The sequence below is a fragment of the Synchiropus splendidus genome, chromosome 9 (assembly GCF_027744825.2).
Source record: "Synchiropus splendidus isolate RoL2022-P1 chromosome 9, RoL_Sspl_1.0, whole genome shotgun sequence".
Lineage (NCBI taxonomy): Eukaryota > Metazoa > Chordata > Actinopteri > Syngnathiformes > Callionymidae > Synchiropus > Synchiropus splendidus.
This window is the reverse complement of record NC_071342.1, coordinates 12,313,582-12,340,984: the sequence shown is the minus strand read 5'-3', so window position 1 is coordinate 12,340,984 and position 27,403 is coordinate 12,313,582. Positions and strand designations below refer to the sequence as shown.

Genomic DNA, 27,403 nt, shown 5'->3' with positions numbered 1-27,403 from the left:
ATCTAACAATGTGCATTACTCAATAGCAATGGATGAAAGAAAGACACGTACAATGGGGGTGTGAGGATGAGTTCAATAAAAAAAATCTTTTGTTTGGTTGACTGCTTATAACATAATAGTTTACGTTTATGGATTAATAAATGAGCAGACAAGGTCACAGATTAAATGAGTAAATCTTTAATTAGACACTTCAAAACCAAGGCGAAAGTAAATCTCACTCATCTCAGAGTACCCTCAAGATGCTCTCCTCGCAGGAGGTGGTTTCATTATACCAGTAACACAGATGCGTTGCAAGCAGTGGTACGTTATGTGCGAGTTATGTTACTATACAACGGAAAACCGACGAGGGTTGCCGTTACTGTCGGATCCAGCGCATGTGTGAGACACATCAAGACACAACATCGACACCTGAGTGACAGCACATGGTTAGTCTCTACAGTTTACAGATAAAGTGCACAGAATCCATTCAGTCGAAAAGGCCCACAAATCAAGGTTACACTTCTGAAACAAACACTTCCTGTTGAAGAGTGGTGGAGAATGTAAACATGGTTAAGGCATCTTGGCATCGCAACCATGAATGGACACTCACTTGAACGTAAAACCCAGCATGCAAACACAATTCACCACATTATTAAGAGCACGATTCAAGATAAAAATGGAGACGACATCATCCTGGTTCAACACTGACGTCTGCTAGCCTTTGTTTCCGGATTTTCCATTGCATTTTGATATGCGTGAATGGAAATCCACGATAGCATTACGAGCAAAGAAGCTTCTGGGTTATAGTTGTGCTTGAGAGGGCGTTTTACATTCACATAAGTTCTCTGCCAGTTTCGGTAAGAATCGACTCCAAACATTTGCATATTCACACAAACACAATCAACTTCTTAGCCACTTACAAAGTCTTTTCTTTCCAACATTAAGATGCATTCAGATATATTTACAAATGATTCGTCTTAAATCCGCACCAATCGAACAGATGACAGCAACAAAGATTACAACATAGAGGCTTGGAATCCTGTCACCAAATATGCACGTATACACCCACAATATTTCCTCCGCAGTCATATTTGGTTCCACGTGAAAGTTACATTCCGCATCATATCAAGCTTTTATCCCACTCAATTTGGCACTATGTTAAACAGAAACTGTGTAACACTTCACTCAACACTTGTACAAAAATACTCGGATATAGAGCCTCAACTCTGTATGTATCATTAGGACAGTAGGGTTTTAGAAAAATATCCGTGTCATTAAAACATACATACGTATTGCACAGCTGAAATGATCTATGTGACGTAAAAGGAGTTAAAATAAATACATACTAAAGCGGTCGTAGATGTTCCAGTTTGACTGTGGAGTAAAATATACCTCTTTCTAACTACATTCAAGGTTCTAAAACATCCGTCCGGAAGGTGATCCGCTCTGCCTTATCAACCCTGAGCCTTCCGAAGTGGACAACTGATCCAAGGAGACAAAACATCACAATGATGGAGATTATTAATCAGGTTATTTGAATATTATAGCGTCCCCCAGTCTGGACTGGCTTTGGTCTCTACATGTGGCTACTTTATGCTGGTCTGCTACTAAAGCAGGCTGCAGCCGCCGAAGATGTTTTTACTCTTCTTGGTTCTTTGTTTGTTGGGACGTAGTGTGATGACTTCTCTGCCGTTGCTGGAGATCTGGTTGGAGGTGTTACTCGATGTGGTGTTGAAGACACCTGATGAAGGAGGGAAGGCCACGGGGCTGGATTAGTGAGTCAGGAGAAAATGTACAGACTGAATTGAAACACACACAAAATGATTCTAAATAAACTCAAGGTCCGGGGGGCCTTGAGACTGTTTTATCTACCCTGCAATAATATTTCATGATACCTCATCTACCATCACTAGTTATGAGTCAGTGGCAAAGGAGAATTTTGTGTTGATGACTTGGTCAGTGTTTGGAATTTTGCCACCTCAGTTGCAAACAGAATGGGAATAAGTGTTCCAGATTGTTTATGACCTCAGAGGACGAAGGAGAAGGGCGGAGACGACAAACAGCCATTGGTTCGTCACTGCAAATCCCTTCAGTGTTTCTTGTGACTCCAGCAGGAACAGATCAACCATGTTATTTATTTCTTATTGGTGTTCAAGGAGCTTATGGAATGAGTTCTAAAGTCCCTTAGTGCTTGACAGTGTTTCTCGTAGCAAGTTTCCTTACCTATTTTATTGCTAGTCGAGTGGGTGACCTCAGTCTCCTCAGCTGTCTGCTGTTTGAGTTGCTGAAGATACTTTTCGGCCAAGTACTTAAAAACTGGGAACAACGGGGGCAAATTAGAAGAATAGTAGGACATTACTGGATCACTGTCGGGAGCTCACCCTCGTTCACATTAAGATCCTCTTTCACTGATGCTCGGTAGAACCTGAGCTTCAGACGTTTAGCCAGAGCTTCGGCCTCCTCGCTGCAGAAAGAAACACGTGTTGACTTCTCTGGATGTGAGCAAGCTGCCCCAAAAATACCTACTTTTTGACGACAGTTTCCTCCAAAAGGTCGATTTTATTTTGCACAAGAACTGTAGGAATATCCCCAACCTCTGCTTCAATCTTCTCTTTCCAGTTGTCAATGGACTGAAATGAATCTCGGTCAGTGGTGGAGAAGACCAGCACGCAGGCCTGAGCCCCTGGAGGAGAATCCAAGATGGCGTCATTGACATGGCTTGATGTTTGACTGAAACATTTGAGATGACCGAACCTCTGTAGTACGCCTTTGTAATGGCGTCAAACTCCTCCTGACCGGCAGTGTCCCACAACATCAGCCGCACCTCTTCATCATTGACGCTAAGACAATAACAGTGTTAAAAGAGGAACTGATTCCTTTCGACTACTAGGTTTGATTTACACCACATGACCCTGTTGCTTACAAAATCTGCCTCTCCAGGAAGTCCACCCCGATGGTCTTTTTGTAGTCCTTGGTGAAGATACCTTTGCAGTACCGCTGGATCATACTGGACTTTCCAACAGCGCCGTTCCCCACCACAACCACCTTGATGGCCACCTCCATGTCCTCCTCCAGCATGGTGGCAATGACCCAAGACAACTCACCCTCTGAAAATGAAGGAAGAATACGGACTCTCCATTGATCTTCAACTGTTGTTGTACAGTATGGTGTCTAGCAATCTTGACTAACGTTAACAAATACAGATGAGGAACAATAAAGTTCAATTGTTCTGTGAAGTGTTTTCCTTCCCTCAGTCATAGAAGTTTTATCCTACACCACATTGCCTTGAACTGCATTTGCTCCTTTGGATCATTCTTGGGAATGATTGGCCTTCATAACCTCTGCGTTTTGAGGATGGAAACAAAGCGACAGCAGTGTAAAGGAAAAAAATAAAACACAACTACATTCACCACAAACGAGGGGATATTTACTGGTGGTTGAAATCTCCCCTTCCATTATGAAAAGATGAGTTTGAAACCTACTTAAGAAGCAAATGTTTGCCAACAAAAAGCCAGACAGGATCACTTCATCTGCCTGCTTAAATCACATGAAACAGAGAAAAAAGATAGATTACTAATACTCCAACTGTTTTCTTGTCAATTTCGAATCCTCAATTAGCACTGGACTCAACATGCTAGCTTTCACCGGCAAACGTGTGAAGTGTATTTGCAGCGTGTAACACTAAACAACATATGATGGGGAAAGCTGTTCACACTGACAGTCTTACTTGCTGCCAATATTTGACTCACCACACCAGAATGCATTACTTATCAACTGTATTAGGTGACGCAACAGGGTACTTTTTGTTTCCTAACAATTTTTGACATGTTATTTAAGATGTCACTAAAAGGTCTGTTTAAATGAACATACATTTAAATTGTATTTTTATGGCTTGTTTAATTTTATTTAATGTTGACGGAACTGTTTCACTATCTAACTTGGTATATAGTGGTTGATCATTCTAATGGCGTGAAAGACTTTTTAACTCTTTTAACATCTATGATTGGGCGATGAAACTAATAATAGCAAGAAAGCCAAGGGTTAATAGCTGTTATCTAAAGTTTCAAAACACTGGTTATTCACAGCAAACGTTACGTTTTTCATTCGAAACACAGGGGTTTTGATGTCCTATGACTCTGACGGCACGTTCTGTTCGAGTAGGGCAACTGATCCACTGTACCCTGTACCCTGATCTACTGTCATAAACTTACACTTATGGAAGTTTATGACAGATATACACGCTCACAAGTCTCCAGATTCATCAGCCCAAGACAGCAAGGTGAATTAGAAAGCAAATGAGGTTTTTTAAATCAAACCTCAGGACATGAAAACAGGAACCAACTTGTCAAAAGTTACTGGTTGTCCAATGTTCTACCACTGTGGTTTTACCACATTTACAAACAATGACCCATGAATGAACAGTGAGGGCCTTTTACCACCTGTGGACTGACTGACCTAGTAAAGTGTGGCTAGGGGCCCCAGGTTTCACAGGATCTGAGTAAAACCATAAAACTGATCATGGAAAAAGTTGAATTGCAATCATTTAAACATCGCTGTTAGGACTTAATTTGCTCATTTAAAATGAATCTTATCTTCTTATTCATATAAATTGTTCATTTTCCCTCAAAATAAATAGAGAAGAAGAAACTATTTTGAACACTAAAAGAGAAAATACTGTATAACAGTTGAAATGTTGGATGACGCGACATTGAACGTATTGGCTTATGATGGAACTCAAGTACGTCTTTGGACACAAATCAGTATTGTGATGCGTGTGTGGCATAAAAGGACGTGTAAAAGAATGTGCAAACCAGTCTCGATCTTCGACCACGTATTTGCTCATGTTACTGACCAGACAGGCTGAATAAGTGATGAGCTCATGCCATAATGCGGAGACGCCTCTTACCTTGAATCAACACGGCAACTCACGTCGTCTCTCCAAACTACAGGAAACCAGCGATCACATCGCCAAGCTGCGGTACATGACTGCGAACCGAGGAAACGCTACAGCGCTATCACAGCCACCGTTAGCTTCGCTCCCCAGTGAGCTCAACTCCGCCCTACGATGGAATCTACCAGCAAAACAACTGCAGCGCAGCCACAAGAATCGAGGTTTGATCAACAGCTGTCCGCTCCGGTGAATGACGCGGACATTTTGTGCATGACAGAGGACAACTGTGGAGGGAGCACAGGAGTAGCTACCAGGCGGCTAGTTAGCTCGTAAATGCTTGTTGCTAAGCAGCAGAGCCAAAGAGGGTTGCACTGCAAGAGAGCAACACCACCACGTTCAAGTTTAGCTTTTAACTTTTGCACTTTAACCACCGTTTTTTTTTCATTCTATAAAATATATACGCAATTTTGAGTGTTATCGCGTTTAAATATATATTTTTGAAACTTTAAACGCTTGTTTTTTTACGACATTGCCAAGTGTTTTGGTGGGACAAGAGGAGGCAGTACTGCCGTTCCGCATCTGGACTCTGGGAGAGGAGGAGCGCTGACCGAGCAGCCGGCGGAACGCGCTGGTGAGTAAAACGAGTGCCCCGATGCCTTGACGCTGTCGTTTACCCGCGTCCATCGTTTGGCGGGATTCAGTAGAAGAAGGAGCTACTTCCGTGTACTATCGGTAATGTTGATGGTTTGGTATTCTAATGGATTCTACTCTTCCCCTAACTTTTCTTCTTTCTTGAATATTGCTCTGAGCCGACTTTCGACGTTGCTGCCAGATACAGTTTTGCTGTATCACGGTGTTGTTCTGATCACAACAAACGGATAGCTGTCAAAATAGGTCTCTAATACTTACAACTTTCTTTTTTATATTGACTGAAGACTTCACTAAACTAGTGAAATTTCCCGTGAGAAGTGTAATACTGGCTACTGTACCGACATTATTCTGTGTAATACTTCCATATATATTACTTTTCCAGCATCAATGATGAGACCATTCATGTTCAGTTTAATAATACTAATAGAAAACGTCAAATATCTGCTGTTAAACAGTGTCTTTTCTTTGTCGACAGGCATCATGCTGTTCTCGGGGAGACGAAAGAAGCTGGGTAACAGCGAGCAGACAGAGCTCTATGGTCAAGCTCTGCAGTTCTATGGGCAGCCTCCCATTGAAAACATATCCCTGACGGAATTCGAGGCGTTCGCCGTCGACCGACTCAAACGTAAACACATTTATTCAGTTTTGAGCTTCACTGAGGTGGGATTTTATATATTTTGTCTTGTTGTGGTTGTCTGTAGTTTTGAAGACAGTCGAGAATTTGGGTGTGAGCTATGTGAAGCTGTCCGAGCAGTATGACAAAAAACTGTCTCAAGAGTTCAAGAACCTCAACTTCCCTTACAGAGCAGAGACCGTGAGTATAACCTCATTAAATCAAAAATTGGATTTTTTTTTTTTTTTTTTTTGGAAATCACAAAATCTGGAGGAAGTGGAATGTATTAAACTGTTCATGAAAGTGTAGTAAAAATAGAAGTAAAAAATAAATTGAGTAGAGTGCTGAAAAGTGGTTTTATTACACTGGTAATTTATATTTTATATATTAATATATATATGTTATTTGATTGAATTGTTTGGATGCAAATAAAGGATGTGTAATATTTGCTCCGCTGTTGGAATATGTTGAAGCTAAAATCATTTTAAATTAGCTAAATGCAACTTTAAAATGTTTATGATGATGTACAGGCACATTTCTTATAATGCCCTCAAATACAAGTCAGTTAATCAACTGTATTAGTTAATTTTGTGGACAGTCTTTTAAATAAATTTTACATTCAAATACATTACAGCTGCGAGTGTTCCTTACATATTTTTTAGTTTGAACTTCAATTATTTTGTTGACAAACTGAAAGATGCAGAACTAAAATAACTTTTTTTTTGTTTAGCAATGGAGTTAATACTTGGTTTATTTTTTTCAATATTATGTCTGGAAAAACATCCCTTAAATGACCATGTTCTTTGTCACATATACAGGTTCTTTACGCAACGGTATGTGAGGTTTAAGGTTATTTCATTTCAGCTCAAATGTTTCCCTTTAGTTCTTGAATTACTTCTTTCAAGTCGCTCCAGAGCAGGTGAATGAACTCATAAAAAAAAGATAAAAAAAAACAAATGTATTGCAACTTTCTCAAAAACCCATTAATTATATTTTCAAATAAAAAAACGCTGAATTGAACATATTTTCAGTCTTTCAGTTCGGTATAAAGAGAACAACCTTTTCTCATCATCCGCCTGACTTTCCTTTTCTATCAAAATATGATAACCTGTTTTCTTTAATCATCTAGGATGACAGAAAAGTTCAGAGCGGCCTTTCTGAAGGTGAGAAGCGAAGAAAAGACCACATCTCCCACTTCATTCTCAGACTTGCCTACTGCCAGACGTGAGTTATTCCCACACGACTTCGCTTGTAATGAATCGATCAAACGGCATTTTTAATCTTGCTTTGACCTTTCAAGCGAGGACCTGAGAAGATGGTTCATACAACAAGAAGTTGATCTCTTCCGCTATCGCTTCAATGAACTCAGCCCACAGCAAAAACTCGATTTTCTCCACAAAAATAACCTGCAATATAACACGGTGAGACGCTTGTTCCAGTCTTTGACACTAGGGGGCGGTGTTTGCCCACGGCTGCGTTGGTCCCTTATTTTCTTGTCAGGATTCAGTTTTATAAGGTTGTAACGTTGATTTCGTCGAGTATAATTTTGTTTCGTCGGCTCGATAATTGCACTTGTTCTTTTAAGTGTAAATGTATTTCATATATATTTGTTCAATAATTTCTATTATGTTTGCTTTGTAAGCATTAATGTAGTTTCCCTTATGTTTTTAATAATGCATAATGTGGTCGATATCACAGCTCCTCCTTTACATCTTTCCTCAGAAGTGAATTGACCTTACAAAATAATTTTTCAGATCACGGCAGAAGAGAAGAAACTGCTGAAGGATAAACTGGTTAACTCCAGTTATGCAGTCAGTGGAATCACTGTAGCGGGCCAGGACTTCTACAAAGTAAGTTCCCTCCTGCTGTCTGTTAAATTCATTTGAGAGTTTCTATAGATTGTATTAGATATTGGTATGTCTTCATGTCTGCATTAGATATAGACACAGAGGCGTAAAATGAATTTCTTCAGCTGGTCTGAGTGGAGATGTCTGGCCATTACACTCATTAACAACTGTCCTGTCACTCACAAACAAGACCTCTCGAAATCCCAAGTTCTCCAGAGGCCTCACTTAGCAGCGCTGTTCTCCTACCCCACTGCCTCACGCTCTCATCCGAAGGTCGTGGTCAGGGGACGTCATTACCTGCAAAGGCAGAGATGAATATATCACTAACCACTCTGAGGACTTCTATGCTATTATGACTCACAGAACCACAGTCGGTTGCTTTGAGGGAAGTTGCATTGTTCGTCACGAATATGATGTTGAAGAGTCCAGGATCCACAGTAAATTGAGTTGTTAATGATTGGATCAAGCTTCTGCTTGAACTCTTCTGGGGAACTGGAAGCAGGATTTGCTTCTGCGACCATCCGGTTGCAATAACACTTCTCCAACCTTTCACCTTGAGTGTTAAGACGCGGTGCGTCTTACGAAATATAGTGGCAGCGTTTTTATATTTTCTCAAGCAATGAAGGTTTGATGGCAGCTGCGGGTGATGCACAAAACATCTGAGAGCGTCAGCGATCATCTGTCAGCCAGACAGTAACTGCTCTCCTGCTGTTGTGTGAGTGACATGGGCACTTTTTAATATTCAGAGTGTCAACGACATGCCTCTCTCTAGTAAATTGGGTGAACATGCTGCCTTGAAAATAAAACTTAAACTTTATTTACAATAGGTGAATTTGAGGTCCATTTTATTATTGATATTTCGATAACTTTTAGGTCATTTAAGTATCTAATAGTGTATGATATTAGTAATATAATGAATATGATATGATGTCATCTCGGCCAGGTTGCCTCAAATATCTGCCGGGCTTGATTTCTTCAGTGTGTAAATCCATTTTTATCACTGAATCTGTAGCTTATAAGTTGGACACTAGAGCTAAATGATCCAGGAGAAAATACTTCTGTGTTTCCTGGTATTTAAAAAACAAAATGTTGAAAAAGTCGCTCATGGCGTGGATGGGCACACTGTGAGAATAATGACACAGTTTATTGCACAGTAGTAGAAGAAAGTTGAATCAGTCCACTGATAAAATGCATTTCCCATCTGGAAAATCTCCAAAGGTTCCCTTTCAAGATGCCCTGGATCTTGTGCGGACGAGGAAAGTCTATTTGAAGGCCGGCTATGTGTACATCCCCCACCAGGACATTGTCACAATTGTGCTGAATGATTTTCGCACCAGGCTGTCAAAAGCTCTTGCGGTAAGTTGTTGAGGGTTTTTTTTCTATCTTGTTTTGTATTTTTTGGAACAAACCCAATCAAACCCATTTCGCAGCTGGCTAAACCTCCTGAAATTGCCTACTTACTGAGTGTTCCCAGACCAGACAGGGACATGTGTGCGCTCATGTTTTGTTGTTTTCTTGTATATGTATTTTTTATTGCGTTCCATACATCTACCCTTCTACATGTTAAAAAGTCTTATCTCTGTCATTCCTTCTCACTTTTTGTTTTAATATTGTATGTTTATACTGGTACTATTTTTCCAGTAATCTTATATATCTCAAGTATCAAACTCCAAAACCATTTCTTACATTCCAGATGATTCCTGGTTTCTCTGAAAAGATTCTTCATAATTTTAAAAAACGTTCTCAAAGTCAGTGTTGGCTCACAGTTTGAATCATCTTGTGTCAGCGGTAGGTTTTTGAGACTCATCGTCCTCATGTCAGCAACATTACCACTGCCTTCCCTGAAACTCTCTCCCAGTGAGTCAAATGGGACACAACCACTTATGTTGGCTTTCCCCCACAACCTCAGGATGGTGGCAGAAATTGTATGAGGCACCTGCCACTCACATGATGAAGCCATTTTAGCTCTCAAATGTGTCTTATTCCCTCTACTGGACCTCACGGTCAGTTCAGAAGTATTTTCCTTTCATCACATGTTCATGATCCTTGCATCATATGTGAAGTTAAGTGAAAATTCTGGTGGTCACAGACACAACTGCTCATTGGCACGACAGTTAAATAAATGTGGATGTGTAGTGCTGACTCAGCTCCGATTTAAGAAATTAGTTGACAAATGTAGAGCGATCAGATATTCAGAATCTATTTACTGGGTCTGTTTTGAGGGAACCCAAGCCAGGAGGAATGGAAAAAAGTTGATATAATTGATATTGTATTTTATAGAGGTATACTCTTTATTCTCATTTAAATCAATAAATATATTGATTTAATTTCGTAAAATAAAATGTAGCGAGCTGTGGGGCAAGATGCATTAAGAAATGTTATGAATACCAACCAAAAAAGAAGAGCGATAATAATAAAATACAAATATTACCCCTATTGCTTGTTACTTATACTGTTTACTAATTAGTTAATCGTTATTAATGTTGAAATATTTCTACTAGACCTGTGCAGGGCCACATCACTGGGCCACATTTTTCCAGAGTTTCATCTAGATAAATCTAGAAATCTATTATTCTACTCCACCCCTGGGCAAAGTGCGGCCCTTCGACTGTATTTATGTCGCCCCCCCTGCAGTATGAGTAAAATGCTAAATACATTGGAAATTAAAATAGATTTAGAAACGTATGAGACACTTGGAGGATCTTTAAATGAAATGTGTTCTTTTGTTTTGAACCTGTAGTTGAAACCCTGATGCTGAAATTTCTGTCCCAAAAACGCCCTTCATCTGTGGCCAGACCTACACTTCTGGCAGACCATCCACCCATTGTCTACCTCAGCCTCTCGTGGACTTGACTTCACTTACCCTTGCAATTTGTGCCATCTGGTAGTTGGTAACACTACGCTGTATTTTTACTTTTACAGAAAATTATATATGCTCAGATTATTGCTCATTTGTTAAACCACAGCAGAGAACATGTAGAAACAGAAGGAGGGCTAATCTAACTTGTCTGTATGGGCCCCTCTGAGGCAGTGGATTAACGTTTACAGCGTTGACTTGTGGGAAAAGGTCATTATTGTCCATTTCCCTAAAGCAGACTTTAGAGAGAATGGCCTCACATTTGTATTTATATTTCATAAACTCTGCCGTGTGATAGAAATTAGTACGAAGCCCTCAGAGGACTGACTGTTGGCTCTAGTTGTACTGGAAATGTGTTTTTCCAAAGTTGTCTCGTGAATGTGAACCAGTTGAAGCCAATCGTCTCTAATATCGTTTCGTAAATTGGTCACGTGCAGGCCAAATATGATCAGACGCCAGGTTTGGATTGAGTTGCTCCGTCAGTCCAACCGCGCCAGGTAGCATCCACGTCTGCAAGTCAGTTGGCTCGTATTTGGATGGAGCGTCGCCTGGAAACGACTGCATCGTTTATTGAAAAACTCTTTAGACGTGTGACAATGGGCGTCATGATTTTCAGAGAGCAGAGATGCCAGACTGGCAGAATCCAGCTGTTTTTAATTTCAAAGGACTCGACTTTGAAATTTGTTTCCAACCGGGTCCCAGCTAACCAAGTCGTGACTGGAATATATATTTTTTTGGCCTCTTTTGGTGGACTGATTTGTGCATTGTGCTGTCATGTCATTCTGATGGTTTGCAGCTTCAGCATATTTTTTAATGGTTAATTTTTGTGTTTTTCGTGATATGAACTGAAATATTTCTTGGGGTTTATTAGTGCTCCTCTATTGGCTAATAAATAGCTCATAGTTATTGCTGAACCTGACCTACAAGCGTTCAGCTAGTTCAGTACATTTATTAGCCAATAAATGTTCTTGGAATAATCATCATTTTATGTCCAACAACCTAGTGTGCTGCAGGAAAAAAGCTGCATGTGAATAATGTACTTAATATAAGCCCTGAGTATAGTACGTACAGTGTAAAGATTATTTCCTCTGACTTAACTTGCATCATTATTCAAGAATCAGAACCCTGAATTTTCTCTTTATCAGCTCGGTCAACTGCTCCTAAGATGGCGTGCGTGTGGTTCACTTTAATATAGAGTGTTTGTTTTGCAGCAGTACATTGTCTGAGAAAAATCTGCAGAAGTGGCTGTTTGCGTTTGGTGGCCTGAGGGACAGCCAAGAAGCTCCGGGTTCAAATAGCACAGAGAAGTTTACACATGTGACATGAAATATCTGGAGGGTGAACTGTGATTCTGGGGGGGACAGTGAAGCTTATTGCCCTTAGGGGTGCAATTTGTTATTTTTACGGCTTCTGGCGGCTCAGTGAAGGTGAAATGTTGACATAGTTGCGGACTCCACTCGATGCCCTGAGGGAGACGGAGCTTGGTGTTTTAGAAAGCTGGAGACATTCTGTATTATACATGTGAGGATGTAGTTTGGAGCATTGTGAGGTGTCGTGACTGGTTTGCAGTCACCTCTGTGGTTTCTGCATTTGTTCTATTTTACTTCTGTGGAGACAGTTTTACAAGCCTCAAGGTTTCTCAATGTGTTGAAGCTTTAAGTCCATCAAATGTCTCATAACTTAATGCATCTTTAAATTGGAATTTAAACTCAAAATATTTGTTTTGATCATATCAATATTTGTATTGAGTCTTACATGATAGACAGGTACAAGGCTTACAGAAAGAAGTCTTTAAAATAAAGGTAGATTATGTCATGTCCTTATACTTGGATTAGATCATGGGGTCTTGATTGCGAGTGAAGGAAATGTAAACATGAGATTGGTTATGAGGAGGCATGTAGTGGTGAGAAAGAGCTGAGCCTCAAGGCTCTAAGATTGTCGTAACAAACGCCATTTTCTATGCAAGCTATCCACCGGACGTTGCAGTTGTGTCTCTATTGTGTTCTGTCAGCTGAACATAGTGAGCATGTGAGTTGATTTTCATTTCCGACCAGTCCGCATGGAGTGTAGGAGTAGCTAAAATCCTCAAAGATGGGTTGAAGGTGGAGAAACACTTTTTGTCTTTCTGGGAGTTTGAGTGAAATCTGATCGCTTTATAAACTGTCTATTGTGAGTGGTTACAGTGTATTCTGCTTTGTGCCCCACTCTTGCCCTGAGCTGAGCTAAATGTTGCGTGTGTTCCGACTGCAACAAAAATAGACGCTTGTCAATACCAATCCACACTGATCAGTCCAGTCGCACATCTGCTACAGTGTGTCGATTGACATCGGGTGTAGGGCTGAGTGATGCGGACGAAATTTCTTATCTTGATATTTCTGGCAGATGTCACTGTCTTGCTTCAGACTTGGGAAACAATGTGCTCTTAGGAAACATAATTCAATAAATATGTATTTAATATACTGTACAAACAGATGTAGAGTCTGATTTTTGCTAGAAACTAGTAATATTGTCAGCCATATCTAATCAGTGGAGTAGAAACTCCGTTTGAGGTGCTATCGCCATCGTTCAAGAATAACCCCTGGACGCCTCCCTGTTGAGGCATGTCCAAATGATAGGAGGTGCTGTCTCTTGGTGCTCTCCCTGAAGAATGGAGGAGTCTCCTGGAGAAAGGGAAGTCTGGGCTTCTTTGCTCTGGCTGCTGCCTCCACGACTGACCTTGGGAAAGCATTAGAAGCTGGATAGATCATGACTGTCTCCAGAATCATTGGTTTGCTTTGGACTCCCAGAGGCTTGGAAGTACCTTCAGTAGACTCTCCTGGTTTGAGATCTTGTGGCACATTGTGACATTTGCTGAGCTGAGCTCAAGGGATGTGGCAATGTGACATTGCCCAATTAAAAATCAATATAAATCGGTGTGAGTTGTGAGTCATGGTGTAGCGTTCGAACTCCATGAGAGGAAAGACGGGCAGCTGGAGACATTTGATACTTATCCCGACTAGTCAGTGGCAAGAAGGCACCAATTAATTCCTTGCTTTTCCTACAGTAGCCGCCTAACATACCAACTGAGAAAGTAGTGGCTACTGCTGGTAGATACACATTCCAAATTTAATTGAGACAAATACAGATTTGATCAGAACAAAGGTTGTTTTTAAATCTCATTATTGAAGAATCCACTTCTGTGAGATGAGCGCACCGATGAATCCCTGAAGTCCAGTCCTGTCTAAACTCAACGGTTCCGCCGTGAACTCTGCTCTTCAAGATGACAACCCTTTTCCCCACAGAGCAGGTTTCCTCTGAGTGTTGCCTGGATTTAGACGTGGGAGGGTGAAAAGGTTCCTCTTTGTAAAGTATGAGTTGTTAAAAGGCAAATAATCAGTTCCATTAAATTAGTGGCTGCTGCCAGAGGAGTGTGGGCTGTTTGACACTGACAGAAGATATCTGACGTATTATTCAGTGGGCACCACCTATTTCCTCGGCTCGGTCTATAAAAGCGTCAACCCATTTAAGACAAAACAATGTGTCACGTGTCTTAATATGTTAATGCCTGGAGCCAGAGTTAAAAATAAATTAGCAAAAGAAAATCTTTTTCTTTTCCGTCCGGCGTGGGATTTCTGATCATTGATAGACTTTTCAAAGGTGTTGTCTGATTCTTTAATGTTCCTGGCTTCTTTTCACGATTAAAAATATGTATAATTAGTATAATCGTGACCGTTTTCGTTTTCCTTTTAATCATCAGCGATTGAAGCTGATGACAGATCTACCTCTCTGCAGGAACAGAACATTGTTCTTCTCCCATGTCATATGTTTGATCTCCCTTTTTCAATTTAAAATCATGTGTGTTTGTTTATTTCAATTAACAATCAGCTCCGCTGAAGGAAGCAGGGCTGTTAGTACATTAGAAAAACAATTTCTGTTTGTCTGTGTTCGCCTTCAACGTGCCATGGTGTTGTAAACAGATTATGTAGCGTGCTCAAAACAATATTTTAGCATTTGGAAAAAACACTTCATTTGCAGGGGGTGAGGTGAAACAGCGAGTCTCTAAATTATACCACCACAACAGCAGAGTTCATTTTGCTCTCATTTGCGCCTCTCGTCGCGAACCTCACTTCATAGCTCTTTATATCCACTAATACAGCTTTCTCATTTTAACTTCGCCTCTCTCTCAGCTCCACTGTTTCCAAACCTTTCATCAGAATTCAATATCATTTAGCTGACCTTAAAAACTTTGAACATGATTGCTACTCTTTTCAAATCCACCTTTCTGGCTTCTCTTCTTCGCTGACCCATATTTCATCGAAAAAGGAACATTCCATATGTGCCGAGAAATGTGTCTCGATGCTAAACTGCTTGCTGATTTGTGTCTTTTTGGCAAATGTTTTGATAATCTCTCATTGTAGCGGAAGCGAAATTGCCAAGCCGCGACCTTGTGTTTTAATTAATGTCCTGTGTCACGCTTAATCTTTGTGCCAAACCTGCTGTGTAACGCCGCTCTCATCTCTTGACCTACACTATTTACAATTACTCATGTGATGCCCATCTCTTCTGCAGTTGACAGCCCGCTCTCTACCAGCAGTGCATTCTGATGAGCGCCTTCAGCCTCTCCTGAACCACCTCAGGTGAGCCTCAAGATGGATAACAGGAGCATTTTGCGTTGGCAGGAATTGAAGGGGAAAAAGACATTTTGCTGAAGTGAATATTGTGGCAGTGCCTGAGATAGTGTGTGCCACTGTAATTGTAATTTTACACTTTAGCTTTCAAACTTGATTTGAGGACTGTTATGAGAGTAGAGAAGTACTCAGAGTGATGAATCCTTCAAAAGATTCCTACATCCAGATGGCAGAGATGGGGACTCAGGTGCTTTTAAGTAGCACCTATCAGTCTCCTGAGACTTGACTTTGACTTGAGAACAAAGATTTGGACACTTTGTTTGGGACTCTTGTGATTTGATCTGTTTTGTATGTTTCCATTCTGTTCTCATGGTGGCCTGACGCCGTTTCTCCGACTATCATTCGACCCTCGCCAACTATACGAGCAAATGACAGAGACGACATCCGCAGGCGTCGGCTCAATGATGCTGGGCCGATGATGTCAAAGTTTTGGTAGATCAGTCAAAATACAGAGCGCAGTGTTAGTGCAACGTTAGCACCTCATATTAGCTTGTTGCTAGCTTTAAGTTAACATGGCCTTACTTGTTCAGTGAAATGGCAGTTGTTATCCTAAAAATCTTCTATGTCCTGTCAATATTCAAAACCAACTCTGTGTGTTTGATGTTTCTTTTTTGTGTCTATTTACTCAGTAACTGTTAAATACATTTAGATGTCCTTTATTAATATATCACAGTGGGAAAATACAATGTGCCACAATAGTCAATGACAACAAAGACACAAAAGATGCCCAAGACATTAAGGATGCACAAACATCAGAGACGTTCAAAAATCACAAAGCATCATCATACGTAAAAACACCCTACACGGGAAAAAACAAATTGAACTAAAGCTTTGAAACAACACATGACAATCAATACCCATAATATATAAACAAATATGACTGTTTGGATTTTCTTCTTTGGAATGCTAATTCCAATCATCAGACTTCTATATTATTGCTGTTTCGGTAAAACAAAAGGGACAAAATGGCTCTTGATCTTCACTGAATATACACATCTCTGCATTTTCTGAGGTCAATTTCAAAGACATTTCTTCTAGTCTGTTCAATGCAATGCTCTTGACACAGTTCTTCCCTGGTTCTCTGAACATTTTTCTCCTCATCAGTCATGCCTATGTGGGACAGGATTACAGCATCCAGAAGAATGTTGGAAAAATCTCCTTGGAACAGATTGATTCAGTAAGTTGCATTGAAATGGCTGTTTAAATGTCAAATTGAATGGGCCCGCTTTGCACTGTAATCTTCGCCATGCAAGATGTTCGCTGAGAAGTGAAGAATGGGAATATAAATATGTTTTAATGCCAAATTACATAGAATCAATACGGTTTTCATTGGTAGTATCAAAGTCTTTGAATAGAAGTGTCGTCACGGTGACTATCTGCTTTCAGCTCTCGGGCAAGTCCTTCCCCCTTTGCATGCGGCAGCTCCACCAGGCCCTGAGAGAGAACCACCATCTCCGACACGGGGGACGTATGCAGTACGGCCTCTTCCTTAAAGGCATCGGCCTCACTCTGGAGCAAGCGCTGCAGTTCTGGAGGTCAGAGTTCATCAGAGGAAAAGTGGATGCAGACAAGGTAAAAACCTCACTGTTAGTGAGAATGAACTAGTCGCTTTGCTTCAACTCCACCACACACCAAATGTCTGTTTGGACGTGGGCTGAATTTTCCCGGCTGTTTACGGACACTGCTGTTTCTTTGGGATTTCGTGTTGCGCTATTAGGTCTCAGAACTTGGCGGTGCATGAAATATGAATGTGAAGTATAATTAGTAACCCAGTCTAGATCTACACTGGTGTAAACATGAGTTTCAGTTTCTGCCGTGTAATTATTTTATCACACATTTAATTTTCAGATTAGTAGGGCAGTGTGAGTGGATGGGGGACACAAATACACAAAATGACTGCAAGGATTCAAGGTTGCTCTCACCGGGCAAACTCACAATGTAAATATCAACTCCATTCTTAGTTTTATCAGATAAGACGTTGCATTAGAGGTCATTATTATCTTCGCCATTGAGGTTATCGTCTGTCTGTGTGACTCAAAAATGGACAACAAACAACTTCTGTTCTCTCCTACTTTGCGTTGTTGAAGTGATTTACGAAATGCTACTTCCTCCTTATTGCTGTTGATGGCATTTCCAATGCTAAAATAACGCAAAAAACGTATCTCACTAATACTCTGTATGCTAATCCCAATATGGATTTAAGGGCCCATCTTTAGGTTTTAGTGCCTCTCTTGTGCTATCATTTTCATCAAATCATTTTACAAACAACACCAAACCTCAAATTTCTTATCAGTGGATGCATGTTGCATCAGCCAAATGCTGTCGAAGTGTCCAGACATTTCTGTTTGACCCAAGGGTCTGTGGAAATGAATGGAAGAAAACCCAGTGGATTTTGCAAAGTAGATTTTTTTCCATTTCGTTCTGTTGTGATGTTTGTTTTGTTGTGAGTTAGTGTAAATTGGAAAGTAGTAAGGTTTCTCTGAGTGGAGCCCATATGAGATCATTGTTTGGATAACGTCTAAGTCAGAGCCTGGGTCACAAAGCTAGCTTTGTGTCTGTTGTCGTTCTGTAAAGAGGCACTAGCATGTGAAGTTCAAGTGAGCCTCGAGTGTTACAAAGGATGACAAATTAATCTTGCAAATAATTAAGACGTGTCATGAGAAAGTCGTCTCAATATTGCATCCAAAAAAGGATAAATAATAAATTCTAAATTAACACCGAGCTGATTATGGAACCAGGGCGCCACAATCCCTGAGGTTTGATCTATCATGAAAATGCTTTTATTAAAATTGTATCTCTACAGAGCCATCTCCACCAGCAGCTATATTTATATAATCAAATACCCACAGATTAAAAGATGAATGTAAAAAAAATGGCAGTCTAGTACTAAGCAGGCATGGCATTGAAGCATGAACTCTGAAAAGATTTATGATTCATTTTAAGGAATTGAATAGCGGCAGGGAGTATCTGAGCCTAGGTATCTTGTGGGTGCACATGTGGAAAAGTTTGGAGATGAAGTTAAGGAAGCCAGATGGTTTGGACATGTGCGGTGAGGAGACTGCTGGATAAAGAATGTGGGAGTGAAAGGAGAAAAGGAATATGACGAGAGAGACTCAAATATTGAAATACTTGATCGCGCAATATTGTATTGATATCTTTTTGAGATATTGCAATACTCGATTGTGTAATATCTTTTCTTTTTAGTCAGTTGTTTTAAAATTTGATGCATAGATACTTGGATACGCTGCTGCATTTGTGAGGCAAGACTGATATTGCGAATCAGGTTTCACTACTTTTTTTTTTTTTTTTTCCCTCGCATAAAATTATTTTATATCCAAGCTGGTGACCAATTGTTGGGTTGGAGTGTGACCTTGGGTGTTTACTAGCCAACCTTGTTGCATTAATAAGACAGTCAATTTTAAATACTTTCTATCAGATCAACGTATGCTGCAGGCAGTTGTGCGGGAAAACATGGAAAAAACTGCCAGTTTCTCTGAACAGACTTTTGATGTCTAGCAGAGTTCTATCACTTGTGCTCGCAAATCTGCAGAGATTCAGTCATGAACTTTGGGTCATGACCAAAAGAACAAGATCCCGGATCCAGGCGATTGAAATTACTTTCCTCTATCGGCTAGCTGCACGCTCCCTCAGAGATAGAGTGAGGAGCTCAGAGTAGCGCTGCTGCTCCTCCACATCAAGAGGATTCAGCTGATGTGGCTCAGGCATCTGTTTCGGATGCCTCACGGTTGCTTCCCTAGAGAGGTGTTCCAGACATGCACCACTGGGAAGAGGCCCTGGCGATGGAAGTTGGAATGACTGTGTCTTTCGGGTGGCATGCCCCGCGGTCCTCCCAAAAGAGCTGGAGGAGTTGTCTGGGGACAGGGAAGTCTAGGCATCCCTGGTCCGACTGCTGCCTCTGCGACCCGGTCACGGATAAGCAGGAGAAGAAGAAAGAGCTCAGTTTGTCTTGTGTAAACTGGACAAAATCTACAAACACTTATTGACGAATGTTTGTGTTGCTCTCCACCTTAAACGTTGCTGCTATTAATAAAATGTTAAGCTGGGTTTTTCTACCGTGGAATCAACCCAGACGTAAGCACGGTGCTTACATCAAGGGGATCAAAGATGCTTGAGGGAAATGAGAAACCCGCTCGACTAAACATTATTTTAGTGTTTTCTTCAGCATTTTTTGACTCATTGGGAATTTCCCTGCGACATTAGAATTGTTAACAGAAACCTTTTGAAGTCTTTGTCACACAGACATTATGCGACTCACCGGAGTTATCTGTACACTTTAAAAATTACCTTCACTTTCTTTGCCTCTTAAATAATTATAATTTGGCCGTACAATAAGGTATTCAGAAAGTCCAGACATTTTTTTTCTTTTAATCTTTGGATAGATTTTTCTTTTTGTAGCAATAAAAACAAAACGGATTGATAACTCTTCTATCCCCCCCCATCTTTTTAAGCCTCCAGGCTCTGCAGTTCTTCTCTTTCCTGTTCTACTTTCTGTAATTAGCCAACAGTGACTGTGGGACGTTGTGTTCGTGTTGCTGCGCTCGTCGCTGCCCCACTTCTGAAGCAGCTCGACACCCATGTAAGGAAGCATGATGGGCTGCACACTCTTGTACCGCAGCAGAGGTAGGGGAAGTGTGCTGACCAGATCGCAGCTTTCACTGTGATGTATGTGTTGTGTCAGGGACTGCACTTTGTGGCAGGCTGCACAGAACTCGCTCATTAGTATGCGACGGGCACAGAGAAAGCGATGGGAGCCAGCGATGCCGAAAGGGAGGCCTGGAGCAAAAAGGCTATATAATATTAGACTAGAGGGAAAGGAAATGGGCGAGATCAATGTGATGCACGCCGCCGTGGACGTTAGCCACCTCCTGTACGTACATCGCACCGTGTCTGGCCATGGGGTTAGCGCTGAGTTAGCACAGCTTGTTTTACAGATGTTAACTTCAAGTTAATTAATTTCCTCTAACTGACACCATTTCTCACCAGGGGATGTCTCCTCCCAGGCTGCTTGGAATGGAGATTAATCACATGATTCTTTATGTTAACCGCCACCAAGTTTTCCTTAGGTATGGGAGGTATGTAGGGAAGCATACACACTGGTTAAACCTCCAAAATTCTGCCTAACTGGAGAAATAGAAACCAAACTGAGGCTACATCTGCATTACAAATAGTATTCATCAAGTGTCCCTTTAATTTGTTTCACCGATCAAGCTTCCGTGTCTCCGTTCAGACGACTCGTTCTTTGTTTTTGTGTGGATTAAATGTAAATGCCCATGAGCCCTTGCTGTATCCTATATCCGGATTTTTCAAAACCTCGTCCCCTCCTATTGTTTCAGAGCATGAAAAGGCGTTCCAGTGCAGATTAAGAAGAAAAGTATTTAAATGAAAATACCTATTAGAGGGATTGGAGCTACCAGCACAATCACCCAGTTGGGCCTGAGCTTCAGAAGTCCTGCCAAGTTAACGCACACACATACGTAATCCCCTCAGTTGTGTCCTACTTCAGTGTCGGCATTGTCAACGTGTCCTTAAGTGTGGGGGACGATAGCGCCCTATACCGCCGCTTCATTGTGCCACTCGCGCAGAAACAAATGGGAAATTGGCTTTTTTGAAAAAGCAGTTCTATTTTTGCTCATTTGTTATTTTCAGTGCTGTGTTTACTGCTGTAAATTGTATAAATACGAATCGATAACTGGAGAGCACTTGTACTCCAGGGACACGATGCCCCTGAGCAAGGTTTTGTTTCCTCCAACTGCTCAGTATTGCACACAGTCGCACGGCTCTCCTCCGTTTTTCAATCACATTGGTCTCTGGGAAGTGTTATTAGGGTGATTCACAGATCATTACAAAAGTAAAATGTCCTTCACCCAAGTTATTGGTTTGTAACTGTGAACCTCGAATTAATGGTGAATAATCGCTGGAAAAAAGACCCCAATGCAGTTTGAGCACTCTTTGTATGACAGCTCAATTGAAAGGGTAGAGTAGTAGTCAGTAGAGTCTACAAAAGGTCACAGAGCAAACCACTTTTTTTTTTTTAACTTCAAAATATGACTTCACATTAAGCCCACTGAGAGTGCTGAGTTGTTGACCAGTCCAAACCAGTGCTTGCATTTGACAAACTGCGTGTCCGATCTGGGGAAAAAACAAATCTCTGGACCATTAGCCAGAAGGTAGGAAGAGCTACGATATATCCGAAGGGTCAGTTGCTTTGCTCAACAGTTTAAATAAAACAGTGTGTCGATTTGTGCTGTGAGCTGTGGGATGGAGTCTGTCATATAATGGCAGTCACTGGGGCCGAGATGGAAGCTTCTTGGCAACCAAGACTCATGGCTTGAGTGACATTCAGATTTACTGAGGCGTGATGAGTTTTCCCACATTTTGATGTGAGGTTTGTGTCTGTCGACCCAAAACAACAAGTTAGCGTGTTCGCGCTTTTGACTTCCATTGTCAGCCGCTGAATCATAAAACCATTGTGAACTGTAGCTGTAAATGTGGCAAAACCATGGACAATATCAACTAGCTGTTTTGTCTTTTGAGAAGTCAAGCCCTATTCTAACTTGAAGGAAGACTCTGTGTAAAAGCTTGATGGTGGGACATTGCCGCAGAGTCGGGCGATCTCCAGCAGGACGCATCCACACTGAATAGTTACTAACATACTGACAAATACGACTCATTTTAAATACTACACCTGAAAAAAAAACACACTGGAAACAGCAGACAGGAGAGGGAGTCAAGTTTTAGAATGAAGTGTAATGCTCTGCAATTATAAGTTGAGCAATTGTACTTTGAGATTTATGTTGTTCTTTATTTAATTACCACTGCAGCTTGTCTCATTAGCAAGTTCAAGGGTTTTATTGCGACATAATTCAGTTGATGGGTGTCTTCTGTCAAACGTGAAGTATACTGAGGTTTATGGTTTCATGATTGAAGCCTGGAACGTGTAATTCATTCCCAATGGTTGCGCAGAAGGGTTTATACACAACACCGTGTCAGTGTTGAATTTTGATTTGAATATTATCTCAAGTTCAGAGGGTTTGGTCCGAGGAGGAATTGACAGGTTGATGGAAAGTAAATCCTAATGATGAAACATGGGACTCACCGGAGACTTCTGATGAAACCCTTGAAGCCGTGTGTGTCCTACTGTGTTTCTATTGCAGCTGTGTTGCATTCAAGAGTAGCGGATGAGAGGATAATGATGCCTCTACTGAGGCCCTGAGCTTGAGAGCTGCTCACAATGTTGATATTTTGGTGAAGAAATTAGATAAGAAATCATCTCTTAAGCTGCACATGTAGTTGTGTAGTCAATTTTCTCTTTCTTCTTCTTCTTCTTCTTCCTCTTCTTCCTCCTCCTACTCCCCCTCCTCCTCCTTCTTCTTCCTCTTCCTCTTCCTCCTCTTCTTCTTCTTCCTCTTTCTTCTTCTTCCTTTCTTCTTCTTCCTCTTCTTCTTCTTCCTCTTCCGCTTCCTCCTACTCCCCCTCCTCCTCCTTCGTCTTCTTCTTCCTCTTCCTCTTCCTCCTCCTCTTCTTCTTCCGCTTTCTTCTTCTTCCTCTTCCTCCTCCTCTTCTTCTTCCTCTTTCTTCTTCTTCCTCTTTCTTCTTCTTCTTCCTCTTCCTCTTCCTCTTCCTCTTCTTCTTCTTCTTCTTCTTCTTCCTCTTCTTCTTCCTCTTCCTCTTCCTCTTCCTCCATTATTTATTATTTGATATGTTGAGTTTCCACCTTGCCCTCAAGAGTGTCTGGTTTTGAATTTTTTTTTTTAATCTTTTTTTTTTTTTTTCCAGGTAGCCAAGATTTTAGAACCCAAGATGAGTTCCTGTTAGCCATCCCCAAAACAGTCAACTGGGGTAAAACACAGGCATTTTTGGACTGCTGATTGTTCCGTCAGCATGTTCCCTTTGTTTAAGTTTCATGAATTACATTTGCAATGGAAAAAAGGCCTGTGTTCTTCAATATAATGAAACTTTGTTCGGGATCAGAGGTAAAAGCAATGAGATGGGGAGCCATGGTCCGTATCGGCGCTCCCATAATTCAGCTATCTGGAGTGTGGCGACACTTCTACAGCAGGTTCTTCTTAATAGCTCCATATTTCATTCAGGAAACACTCTGCCAAAGCTGACATGATGTATGACAATGTCTGTTTTCACCCCAACCTTGTCCCTCTTCCACTCTCATCCTCACTAATGCCCAGGCTCCCTCTCTGCTGCTCTTTCGCTAGTTTGACAAAGCGTATGCCTACAGCATCCGCCACATGTTTGGCAAGGAAGGCAAAAGAGCAGACTACACCCCCTTCAGTTGCATGAAAGTGATTCTGTCAAACGCACCCAGCCAAGGCGACCATCATGGTGAGTAGCTCGCTGCAGGAGGAAGCTAAGTGCCCATGTCATAAGACTTTTTCTCTGTAATGATTCAGCTTTTTTTGTGTTTAGCGTTGTCAGTGAAGATATTGATTTTCCGATCAATGAACACAAAGATTTGTTTGTTGGCTTTGTGTTGAATAACGTCGCTGTAATTGCAGGATGTCCGTTCCGTCACAGTGACCCGGAGCTGCTGAAGCAGAAACTGCAGTTCTATAAAGTCTCTCCAAGTGGCATCAGTCAGGTGGGTTTCCTTCCCCGCTTTCTACTTGGCTCACCTCTCATCTTATCGTTTGCTTAATCTGATGATTCGAGGGGGGACGCTGAAATTAGATGTTTTTCACCTACTGTGCTGATTTAGATTCCGTTCCACAGCCAAAAGTTCCATTTTCTCTTTAAAACTGTAAAAACTCAAATCCATTTTCATTCACCTTTGAGTCTGTAAACATCATCATGGGAGGCTTTTATGAAGCTTTGGTGACGGTGACTCATCACAGTTTCGAAAAGAAATAGTTTTAGACTTTGGAATGAAAAATCCATCTCCTTTTTCAGCCTGTGAATTGTTGTTGAGACTAAAAACAAAGCAACAGGTATGGAATTATTTTCAGTGTCCCTGTCAAATATATTCAGTCTTTCATAGGGCTCTCATGACATTGACATTGCAACTCGATTCCCGGGAAGATATTCTTTACTTGGTTTGTTGCTGCAGGTGAAGGGGGGGGAAACTAAACAACCAAGTTTTGGTTTTTCAAACCGCAGTGCCAGGGTTGGCTGTAATGTAATTCAAGGGGTTGCAGGTCAACAAACAGCCAACCTTCATTGAGCCATGATTTTGTTCCCCATACAGGGGGTTATTTTCTAAAGAGGGCTATTTTCTCTTTCTAAATGCACTCAGTTTATGAATGATAAGGTGCAAGAACTCCTTCTGTTAGTGAAATATTTGGCTAAATGATGTGTACTTGAGAGCCTGAGTCATCACAGACCTTTGCTTAGACAGAACAGAAGAAAACACTGCTGGAACTGGAAGATACAGTATAACAGCTATCCCACTAATTTCACTACAATTCTACAATCCTGTACGACCCTTTATTACATTGAAGATGTTCTCTCTTTTAACTGGAAATATGGAGGTACCAATTGTCAGACAAACTACATGATATTGGTTATGTAGCTTACTAAACTTACTAACTAAAAAAGACGATCACTCATCCGAAGTAGCGAAGGGGTTACGACGGCTATAGCAAACATCTTCCCACTCCCACTCTGAGGAGCATTATATCTCACGAGGTGTTTTGACAAAAACATCTTCAGAAGACCTCAAAAGCGGCCTATCAATATTTCAATTTTACTTCAAAGCGCTTGCATTTGTTCGTGTCTTCCCAGTTAGTAAACAAAATGCACTAAACCAGAAAAAAGACTGCGCTCAGAAAGGAAGAGTGCAGCTGGGTCCAAGGAAGAAGCCATTAAATGTCATTTTGACTGAAGCAAAAAGCAGCCCTTTTTGGACCCCTGTGATGGTCTGCACTCTCCGAGCGTCCTCTTACTTGTTCCCTCCACGTGTTTGCTCACAACTGTCATCGTGATTTATGAGTGAAGAGATTTCCGTGTGGGCTGTGGACCAAATGTCAACTTAAACTTTCAAATACATGCCCTGTGTCAAGTCCAAAGTAAAGCCCTATTAGGAAAGAAGTAATCCTTCCATATGTCAGTCAAACACGCTCCAGTATGGATTCAAAAGAAACCTCTACAGAAAAAAAAAACCCTAACATTTTGGAATTGATTTTTCTGTCATGCCCTTTCACCCCTTCTTGCAGATCCTGGAGCTGGTTAAAGGAATGCACTACCAGCTGGCCTGCCAGAAGTACTTCGAGCTGACACACAATGTGAGTTTGATTTCATTCATATCTTGAGGTGATGGAGGAGGGGCGTGTCCCATGTCACGCCAACATCACACAGACCCTGTCATCACATCCATCATTGAAAAACTTTTTTTTTAGAACACATTCTATAATAATATTTGGCTAAGTGCATAAATACTCATCAAAATGACTCGAGAAATTTGAAAATAAATAAAATATTATATTATTTGAGTATTTTCACTCACGTTCCAGGGCATCTGCTGCCCAACGCTTTCAAGGTCCAGTCCGAGTCAGACTTGTCCTTTGGCTCTCTAAGGAAACTTCTCTTGCCATCTTGTTGGCCATTTTATTGAAAAGTGTAAATGTTTTATTTTTTCCCTTTCATCTTCAGCTAAGAATTTGATTGCATGTTATTAGTTTTCGCACCAATTTCTTTCAAGTGTCTGTATTAATATACGACACATTTGCTGTTGCTTGGTTGACCCATTTATCACAGTAAAAACCTTTTATTTACTTTTGGCTACATCTGACGCATAGTATCTGTAATAAGTTATTGACAGATTATGTCGATCCTTTGATCTCAGTGACAGTCTGTGCATGCTGTGAGCAGTGATGAACAGACATAGAACTGAGAAAGAACCAAGAAACCAAACCAACATCTATATTGGATAAATGAATGAATATTCTTTTCTGTCTCCTCTAACACATTGTAAATATTGATTATACTGTAGCTTGATGTTTAAAGAGCACAACCTCAGCGGAGTAAAATGCACCTCTTGAGTTAACAGAGTAATGTTAGAAGTAATTCATTCCAAATCATCTGAATGATTCAGATTAGAATGTCTTTTCATTCTGTGTAATACTGAGCCCAAAGCTTGTTTTTTGTTTTGGTTTATTAATAAACGATAGAATCCTGAATTTGTTTCAGTTTCGATTTCCCCTCTGTGGGACAAATGAAGGCCATCGAATCTACTCTGGTCTGACATCAGGCGTACTGTACATATCTGAAACCTTCCTGAAGACGAGTCTGCTTCATCCATCCGTATGCATGAAGGTGCCACGTTCATCTGTCCGAACCATGACACACAAGTACAAGCAGGTTCGGGTTCTGTGTCGCGGGAGTTGGCGTACTTGGGTACCAAGTGTGTTTCTGAATATTCAGTCTCCCTGATGGAATAGCTGGCTACGACTGAGGCGTGCCAATGAGCTCATCATTAATTTTAATAAGCACATAAATGAAAGTCTATTAGAAATCCTTTACGAATCACTGCTATTCCACTGATATTCATTGATCTCCTGATGAAATCGCTGGTGGTAATTTCAGCTAAATGTGCTTTGTGCTCACTCAAACCAGATCGACGACGCCAACTTCTCCCTCAGTCACCCCAACCAGTACTTCATTGAGAGCCAGAAAGTCCTGGGAGGAGGGAGGGATATCAAACGGGAGACGGATCCTCCACCGAGATCACAGGAAAGCTCTGCTGCGAAAGGACCGGCTGCTGCCCGTGAGGCAGACGACGTGGCTGAGATGACCGAGGACCTGGACTCGTTCTTTCAAGACGCCTGATTTCTTGTTTTATTCTCATGACAGATATCAATCGCTGTACTGGTGATTCAACGTTGTAGCCATAACTCTCTGCCTATTAAAGATGCCGTTTAATGTTTTCTC

General features: G+C 41.1%; 2 protein-coding genes across 4 annotated transcripts; one reads left to right on the top strand and one right to left on the bottom strand.

Annotated features, from left to right (window-relative positions):
* Window positions 1-190: 190 nt before the first annotated feature.
* rab23 (RAB23, member RAS oncogene family) lies at window positions 191-5,256 on the bottom strand. The gene is made up of 7 exons (XM_053875085.1): window positions 4,886-5,256; window positions 2,903-3,086; window positions 2,734-2,819; window positions 2,506-2,662; window positions 2,361-2,443; window positions 2,203-2,295; window positions 191-1,720 (listed from the first exon to the last, which is right to left on the bottom strand). The coding sequence occupies exons 2-7, from the start codon at window positions 3,055-3,057 to the stop codon at window positions 1,587-1,589; spliced, it is 708 nt and encodes a 235-aa protein (XP_053731060.1). The 5' UTR covers window positions 3,058-3,086; window positions 4,886-5,256; the 3' UTR covers window positions 191-1,586.
* On the top strand, window positions 4,797-27,403 carry prim2 (DNA primase subunit 2). 3 transcript variants are annotated; one of them, XM_053875082.1, is made up of 14 exons: window positions 4,797-5,501; window positions 5,997-6,146; window positions 6,223-6,335; window positions 7,264-7,358; window positions 7,435-7,555; window positions 7,889-7,984; window positions 9,200-9,337; window positions 15,387-15,454; window positions 16,610-16,682; window positions 16,892-17,077; window positions 23,737-23,863; window positions 24,037-24,119; window positions 25,690-25,758; window positions 27,089-27,403. In XM_053875082.1, exons 2-14 carry the CDS (start codon window positions 6,002-6,004, stop codon window positions 27,299-27,301), a joined length of 1,527 nt encoding a protein of 508 aa, XP_053731057.1. In that variant the 5' UTR covers window positions 4,797-5,501; window positions 5,997-6,001; the 3' UTR covers window positions 27,302-27,403. The 3 variants fall into 3 exon arrangements, with proteins under 3 accessions (XP_053731057.1, XP_053731058.1, XP_053731059.1); XM_053875083.1 differs by lacking the exon at window positions 4,797-5,501 and adding an exon at window positions 5,506-5,602; XM_053875084.1 differs by lacking the exon at window positions 4,797-5,501 and adding an exon at window positions 5,609-5,764.

Bases quoted from the DNA above. Each gene is read 5' to 3' on its own strand.
- rab23 (XM_053875085.1), bottom strand. From the start codon at position 3,057: ATGCTGGAGGAGGACATGGAGGTGGCCATCAAGGTGGTTGTGGTGGGG. The intron at 2,820-2,902 runs GTAAGCAACAGG...TTATTGTCTTAG, and splicing joins TTCCTGGAGAGGCAGATTTT to CGTCAATGATGAAGAGGTGC. The intron at 2,663-2,733 runs GTTCGGTCATCT...ATTCTCCTCCAG, and splicing joins TACAAAGGCGTACTACAGAG to GGGCTCAGGCCTGCGTGCTG.
- prim2 (XM_053875082.1), top strand. From the start codon at position 6,002: ATGCTGTTCTCGGGGAGACGAAAGAAGCTGGGTAACAGCGAGCAGACA. The intron at 6,147-6,222 runs GTAAACACATTT...GGTTGTCTGTAG, and splicing joins CGCCGTCGACCGACTCAAAC to TTTTGAAGACAGTCGAGAAT. The intron at 7,359-7,434 runs GTGAGTTATTCC...TGACCTTTCAAG, and splicing joins AGACTTGCCTACTGCCAGAC to CGAGGACCTGAGAAGATGGT.